The sequence below is a fragment of the Entelurus aequoreus genome, linkage group LG27 (assembly GCF_033978785.1).
Source record: "Entelurus aequoreus isolate RoL-2023_Sb linkage group LG27, RoL_Eaeq_v1.1, whole genome shotgun sequence".
In the NCBI taxonomy this organism is placed as follows: domain Eukaryota; kingdom Metazoa; phylum Chordata; class Actinopteri; order Syngnathiformes; family Syngnathidae; genus Entelurus; species Entelurus aequoreus.
Window position 1 is genome coordinate 26,771,105 of NC_084757.1, and position 8,664 is coordinate 26,779,768.

Genomic DNA, 8,664 nt, shown 5'->3' on the forward strand with positions numbered 1-8,664 from the left:
TGGGAACAGGTGGGTGCCATGATCGGGTATAAAAGCAGCTTCCAAGGATGGGGCGAGGGTCACCACTTTGTGAACAAATGCGTGAGCAAATTGTGGAACAGTTTAAGAACAACATTTCTCAACGAGCTATTGCAAGGAATTTAGGGATTTCACCATCTACGCTCCGTAATATCATCAAAAGGTTTGGAGAATCTGGAGAAATCACTGCATGAAAGCAATAATATTACGGACCTTCGATCCCTAAGGCGGTACTGCATCAAAAAGCGACATTATTGTGTAAAGGATATCACCACATTGGATCAGGAACACTTCAGAAAACGACTGTCAGTAACTACAGTTTGTCGCTACTTTTGTAAGTTCAAGATAAAAACTCTACTATGCAAAGCGAAAGCCATTTATCAACAACACCCAGAAACGCCGCAGGCTTTGCTGGGCCCGAGCTTATCTAAGATGGACTGATGCAAAGTGGAAAAGTGTTTTGTGGTCTGACGAGTCCACATTTTAATTAGTTGTTGGAAACTTGAGGATGTCGTGTCCTCCGAAACAAAAAGGAAAATAATTGTTGATTCTTTTGTTATATTGTTATAGGCGCAAAGTTCAAAAACCAGCATCTGTGATGGTATGGGGGTGTATTAGTGCCCAAGGAATGGGTAACTTACACATCTGTGAAAGCACCATTAATGCTGAAAGGTACATACAGGTTTTGGAGCAACATATGTTGCCAACTAAGCAACGTTATCATGGACGCCCCTGCTTATTTCAGCAAGACAATGCCAAGCCACGTGTTACAATGGTGTGGCTTCATAGTAAAATAGTGCGGGTACTAGACTGGCCTGCCTGTAGTCCAGACCTGTCTCCCATTGAAAATGTGTGGCACATTATGAAGCCTAAAATACCACAACGGAGACCCCCGGACTGTTGAACAACTTAAGCTGTACATCAAGCAAGAATGGGAAAGAATTCCACCTGAAAAGCTTCAAAAATTGGTCTCCTCAGTTCCCAAACGTTTACTGAGTGTTGTTAAAAGGAAAGGTGATGTAACACAGTGGTGAAAATGCCCCTGTGCCAACTTTTTTGCAACGTGTTGCTGCCATTAAATTCGAAGTTAATGATTGTTTGCAAAAAAAAAAAAATGTTTCTCAGTTCGAACATTAAATATCTTGTCTTTGCAGTCTATTCAATTGAATATAAGTTGAAAAGGATTTGCAAATCATTGTATTCTGTTTTTATTTACAAATTACACAACGTGCCAACTTCACAGTTTTGGGGGTTTGTATATAAAGGTAGAATCCAGCAGCTAGCATATGAATAAGAATAAAGCCGTAAGATATTTGTCATGTTGCAATATGGCAACCTGCCGCCCGTGCACAAGGCTGGTAATTATTTTCAGATTCTTCCCTGTAGGTCTGCAGGACGCTTCTGGAATCTTCTCTCATAACCTTTGGGGGTCTTTGTTTCCACAGAAGAATGTAAGGACACTCTGGCAACCATCTCTGAGCCGGTGACTCACAACACCTACGGCAAGAAGGAAGGCGCTTGGATGAAGGATCCCAAGTCCAACAGCAACAGGATTTATGTCACCAACTTCTATTACGGCAACAACCTCTTGGAGTTCCACAACATGGAAGTCTTCAAGAAAGGTACAATAATTCTCCCATATTTAGCATGATTGACTCCCCCCAAAGCCCTTACAGCAGGGGTGTCCAAACTTTTTCCACTGAGGGCCGCACACCGAAAAATTAAAGCATGTGGGGGCCATTTTGATATTTTTCATTTTCAAACCATAACAAAATATATGCATTTTTTTATTTATTTTACCTTTAGGGGTCCCGGGGACCATAAAGGGTCTCAGTCATTAAAATGTTAAAAATAAGTCAGATTAGTATTTTTTTTAAATTATTTAACACTTACAGTAAATCTCTATATCAACTTCAAGTTGATATAAAGTAATACAAATAAAATAAAAAATGTTTTAGGGCTTTTCTGTCAAAAACAACTTAGTTTTTTTTATAGTAAAACTGAAATATGCAGTATTTAGTAATTACAGCCCTAAAAAATCAATAATGCAGGACACCATTGATTTTAAGTCTTTCATATTTTCAAATAATCAAAGTGAAAAGATAAATAAAAAATCACTAAATATATTTGGGATCCAAAAGGTCCCCCACTCATAAAGTGATACATTTTTATTAGGTTTTTCTTTTACTTTCAACACTTAAGTTACGAGATCAACTTCAGATATATCTGTCGATTTTATGCTGGAACTATTATTTTGTTTGTTTTATGCGCTTTTGTCAAAGACAACTTTGATGTTTTTATATGGCTACTACACAATATATGCAATATTTACCACATAAAACATTTTAAAGTGAAATATTTGAAGTAATTGGAGCCCTGAAAATAATTCATTATAACATGGATTTTTTTGTCATTATAGTTTTTTTTTGAGCAATGGCAAAAAAAGAAAAATGAAGAAAGACAAAAGAAAAAAAAACAGCCTGCACGGCAGCTCTTGTGTCAACATTGCAACTTTTTTTTTGTTAGATTTCACCTCATTCCACTTTTTTTAATGTTCTTTTTTATTTTTACAATAGTATTTCCAGAATGTGTGGCGGGCCGGTAAACAATGGCCCCCGGGCCGCACTTTGGACACCCCAGCCTTACAGTATTTATCTTTTGTAAATATGACTAATGCTTCTCTCCAGTCTTTACTGCTAAAATGTACTGATTGATGTTCTTTTTTATTAATCAGTCCATCAAAATGATACACAATAATTCCATAAAAATACAATTCCAAAACCAAACCAGTAACACTCAGAATAGCAATCAACAGAGCAATTGAGAGGACACACATGCATGACACAAAACAATCCAAAAGTAGTCAAACAAAAATGAATAATATCAACAACAGTATTATTATTAATAAGGATTCCAACATAGCAGTGCTTCGAAATCCCTCATTTACTTGCTTGTTTTAATGTATCATCCAGACTTCCTTTTTTCGTACCTTTCTCACTTTTTTTTGTATTAACTCTTGACCGATTTTTCTAAGACGGATCAGTTTTTGGCATTTTTACCTATACAAGAAACATCGCTGTTTTATATATATATATATATATATATATATATATATATATATATATATATATATATATATATATATATATATATATATATATATATATATATATATATATATATATATATATATATATATATATATATATATATATACATACGGCCAGGGGTGGAGTCGGCTCTCTTAGTTGCTTTATTGGGTCTGCTCCTGTCTCTGGCCATGCTCCCCCCACCCCAGCAGACGATGGCATGGAACACTTCAGAAGGCCACCACAGTGTATATGTTTTTGTTGTTGTTGTTGTTTTACTTTTGTGGCTGTGTGTAGAAGTGGCTGGTTGCATCAGCTCTGCTCTTTTAATTGTTTTGATGTTTCTCCCTTACCTACTCAGTGGCCTAGTGGTTAGAGTGTCCGCCCTGAGATCGGTAGGTTGTGAGTTCAAACCCCAGCCGAGTCATACCAAAGACTATAAAAATGGGACCCATTACCTCCCTGCTTGGCACCCAGCATCAAGGGTTGGAATTGGGGGTTAAATCACCAAAAATGATTCCCGGGCGCGGCCACCGCTGCTGCCCACTGCTCCCCTCACCTCCCAGGGGGTGATCAAGGGTGATGGGTCAAATGGAGAGAATAATTTCGCCACACCTAGTGTGTGTGTGTGACAATCATTGGTACTTTAACACACGTTTATGTGTGCTATGGCTATGAGTTTTTCCCCCCTTGGCCTCAGTCTGGACCCCCTCTCCAGGGACCCAGGCTTGGTCTGAATTTTTTTTTTCTCACCCCCTCCCCAGCATTTACCTGTTTCTCACCTTTTTTGTAAGGGGCGCCGGAAGTTGGCAGACACGTCACCGATCCTGTTCTGTCTCCCTGTAATGTTTGTCTGCTCTTGAATGGGATTGTGCTGAAAATTAAACTTATAGTCCCCTCAGGCATTATTAAAGTATTTGTGATTTTGATTCTGATTTTCTAGACTATTTTTCCTTATTTCCAATCTTTTTTTAAAATCATTTATTGGATGATGTTTACCCTCGTACCAACTACGTGATGTCATATGGCCACTTGACCCATTCTAACAAACAAACAAATCTCCTTTTTCGTCTTTTCTAGAACATTTTAGCAGACCATACAAATTAAAATGTCATTATTGTCTCTGAGCGCCTCATTTACTGGAAGTTTTTCCATCTCCTAATAACTTTGAGCTATTTTATCATTCTCCAGAAAATCTCCTTTTTCATCTATTCCAGAACATTTTAGCAGCGCATAAAAATTTCCTTATTTCTTATCGTCTTTGGGTGTTTTATCGACTGGCATTTTTTTTAATCTCCCAAAAACTGCGAGATATCCGGTTCTTTAGCCTTTGGACCCACTCCAAAAAATGCCCTCCTTATGTTTCCTTTAGCAGCGTTCTTATTTTGCATCTTTTAAGGGCCGTTTACCAACTCTTACAAACTTACCTATTTTGTTTCTTAGGCCCCTTTAGCAGTTACTCTAGGCCAGGGGTGTCAAACGCATTTTAGATCGGGCGCCACACGGAGAAAAATCTACTCCCAAGTGGGCCGGACTGGTAAAATCACAGCACGATAATTTAAAAATGAAGACAACTTCAGATTGTTTTCTTTGTTTAAAAATAGAACAAGCACGTTCTGAAAATGTATAAATTGTAATGTTGGGTTTTTTGTACATTTACATGTTGCGGTTAATAGTATTCTAACTTTATCTCTTAATAAACTATGTGATAATGTTCATCAGTCAACAAATTGGTGTTAACTTTCAATCTATCAAGATAAACATTTTTGTATTAAAATCAAATTACCGCTTGCAAACTTCCTTATTTCCTGTCTCTTTTTACTGTTCTGCCAACTTCAACTTCAGTTTGACCAACTTCTTCCAAGATCTTTTTACCAACACTCTCAAGCTTTGTTGTCTTTTGAAGACCCTTTTATCAACTCCTACAATTGACTTGTTTCCAGTCTTTTATGGGATTGTTGTATTATCTCCTACAGACTTTGTGATTTCATATTGTCCTTTGGCCATGTGAGCCAGTTCAACAAATGTCCTTTTTGAATGTTTTGAAGCCCTTTTACCAACTCCACAATTTACTCATTTTATGGCCTATTGAACCCTTTTACCAGCTTACATATTACTTATATATTTTCCAATCTTGAACACACAACCATCAAAAACTTCCTTATGTACAGTAGCTTTCCTCAACTGTAGTACCAACTCTAAATGTATACAGTTGGATTACCGCCTGCAAACTTCCTTATTTCCTGTCGCTTGTTACTGTTCTACCAACTTCTGTTTTTTCCCCAAGATCTTTTTACCAACCCGATCTTTTGAAGACCTTTTTATCAACTCCTACAATTTACTTATTTCCAGTCTTTTATGGGATTGTTGTACTATATCCTACAAATAATTTTATTTTGTTCTTTTGCCATTTGATCCAGTTCAACAAAGGTTATTATTGATTATTTTTAAGCCCTTTCACCAATTCCACAATTTACTTATTTTGCCCTTTTACCATCTTATATGATTTCCAATCTTGAACACACAACCAACCATCACACACTTCCTTATGTACAGTAGCTTTCCGCAGCTGTAGTACCAACTTTAAATTTATAAAGTTGGATTACCGCTTGCAAACTTCCTTATTTCCTGTCGCTTTTTCCCGTTCTGCCAACTTCAACTGACTTCAACTTCAGTTTTACCAACTTCTGTTTTGTTTCCAAGATCTTTTTACCAACCCTTTCAAGCTTTCTCTTTTGAAGACCTTTTTATGAACTCCTACAGTTTACTTATTTCCAGTCTTTTACGAGATCGTTGTACTTTCCTACAAACTTTGCGATTTGTTGTTGTTGTTCTTTTGTCATTTGATCCAGTTCAACAAATATTATTATTGATTGTTTTTAAGCCCTTTCACCAATTTCACAATTTACTTATTTTGCCCTTTTACTAGCTTATATGATTTCCAATCTTGAACACGCAACCAACTATCCCAAACTTCCTTATGTACAGTAGCTTTCCTCAGCTGTAGTACCAACTTTAAATTTATAAAGTTGGATTACCGCTTGCAAACTTCCTTATTTCCTGTCGCTTTTTCCCGTTCTGCCAACTTCAACTGACTTCAACTTCAGTTTTACCAACTTCTGTTTTGTTTCCAAGATCTTTTTACCAACCCTTTCAAGCTTTCTCTTTTGAAGACCTTTTTATGAACTCCTACAGTTTACTTATTTCCAGTCTTTTACGAGATCGTTGTACTTTCCTACAAACTTTGCGATTTGTTGTTGTTGTTCTTTTGTCATTTGATCCAGTTCAACAAATATTATTATTGATTGTTTTTAAGCCCTTTCACCAATTTCACAATTTACTTATTTTGCCCTTTTACTAGCTTATATGATTTCCAATCTTGAACACGCAACCAACTATCCCAAACTTCCTTATGTACAGTAGCTTTCCTCAGCTGTAGTACCAACTTTAAATTTATAAAGTTGGATTACCGCTTGCAAACTTCCTTATTTCCTGTCGCTTTTTCCTGTTCTGCCAACTTCAACTGACTTCAACTTCAGTTTTACCAACTTCTGTTTTGTTTCCAAGATCTTTTCACCAACCCTTTCAAGCTTTCTCTTTTGAAGACCTTTTTATCAACTCCTACAGTTTACTTATTTCCAGTCTTTTACGAGATTGTTGTACTTTCCTACAAACTTTGCGATTTTTTGTTGTTGTTCTTTTGTCATTTGATCCAGTTCAACAAAGGTTATTATTGATTATTTTTAAGCCCTTTCACCAATTCCACAATATACTTATTTCGCCCTTTTACCGGCTTATATGATTTCCAATCTTGAACACACAACTAACTATCACACACTTCCTTATGTACAGTAGCTTTCCTCAGCTGTAGTACCAACTTTAAATTTATAAAGTTGGATTACCGCTTGCAAACTTCCTTATTTCCTGTCGCTTTTTCCCGTTCTGCCAACTTCAACTGACTTCAACTTCAGTTTTACCAACTTCTGTTTTGTTTCCAAGATCTTTTCACCAACCCTTTCAAGCTTTCTCTTTTGAAGACCTTTTTATCAACTCCTACAGTTTACTTATTTCCAGTCTTTTACGAGATTGTTGTACTTTCCTACAAACTTTGCGATTTGTTGTTGTTGTTCTTTTGTCATTTGATCCAGTTCAACAAATATTATTATTGATTGTTTTTAAGCCCTTTCACCAATTTCACAATTTACTTATTTTGCCCTTTTACTAGCTTATATGATTTCCAATCTTGAACACACAACCAACTATCACAAACTTCCTTATGTACAGTAGCTTTCCTCAGCTGTAGTACCAACTTTAAATTCATAAAGTTGGATTACCGCTTGCAAACTTCCTTATTTCCTGTCGCTTTTTCCTGTTCTGCCAACTTCAACTGACTTCAACTTCAGTTGTACCAACTTCTGTTTTGTTTCCAATATCTTTTTACCAACCCTTTCAAGCTTTCTCTTTTGAAGACCTTTTTATCAACTCCTACAATTGACTTATTTCCAGTCTTTTACGAGATCGTTGTACTTTCCTACAAACTTTGCGATTTTTTGTTGTTGTTCTTTTGTCATTTGATCCAGTTCAACAAATATTATTAGTGATTGTTTTTAAGCCCTTTCACCAATTTCACAATTTACTTATTTTGCCCTTTTACTAGCTTATATGATTTCCAATCTTGAACACGCAACCAACTATCACAAACTTCCTTATGTACGTATGTCCTTAGTAGCTTTCCTCAGCTGTAGTACCAACTCTAAATTTATAAAGTTGGATCACCGCCTGCAAACTTCCTTATTTCCTGTCGCTTTTTACTGTTCTGCCAATTTCAACTGACTTCAACTTCAGTTTGACCAACTTCTGCTTTGTTTCCGAGATCTTTTTACTAACCTTTATCTTTTGAATACCTTTTTATCAACTCCTACAATTGACTTGTTTCCAGTCTTTTACGGGATTGTTGTATTATCTCCTACAAACTTTGTGATTTCATATTGTCCTTTGGCCATGTGACCCAGTTCAACAAATGTCCTTTTTGAATGTTTTGAAGCCCTTTTACCAACTCCACAATTTACTCATTTTATGGCCTATTGAACCCTTTTACCAGCTTATATATTACTTATACACTACCGTTCAAAAGTTTGGGGTCACATTGAAATGTCCTTATTTTCAATGAAGATAACTTTAAACTAGTCTTAACTTTAAAGAAATACACTCTATACATTGCTAATGTGGTAAATGACTATTCTAGCTGCAAATGTCTGGTTTTTGGTGCAATATCTACATAGGTGTATAGAGGCCCATTTCCAGCAACTATCACTCCAGTGTTCTAATGGTACAATGTGTTTGCTCATTGGCTCAGAAGGCTAATTGATGATTAGAAAACCCTTGTGCAATCATGTTCACACATCTGAAAACAGTTTAGCTCGTTACAGAAGCTACAAAACTGACCTTCCTTTGAGCAGATTGAGTTTCTGGAGCATCACATTTGTGGGGTTAATTAAACACTTAAAATGGCCACAAAAAGAGAACTTTCATCTGAAACTCGACAGTCTATTCTTGT

General features: G+C 36.3%; 1 protein-coding gene across 2 annotated transcripts in view; it reads left to right on the forward strand.

Annotated features, from left to right (window-relative positions):
• The window catches only part of LOC133644289 (olfactomedin-like protein 2B), a 43,043-nt gene that overhangs the window by 31,897 nt on the left and 2,482 nt on the right, over positions 1 to 8,664 (forward strand). For both annotated transcript variants that reach the window (XM_062038660.1, XM_062038661.1), the window contains exon 7: positions 1,464 to 1,640. In XM_062038660.1, coding sequence (XP_061894644.1) covers positions 1,464 to 1,640 — 177 coding nt within the window. The remainder of the gene's footprint in view (positions 1 to 1,463; positions 1,641 to 8,664) is intronic.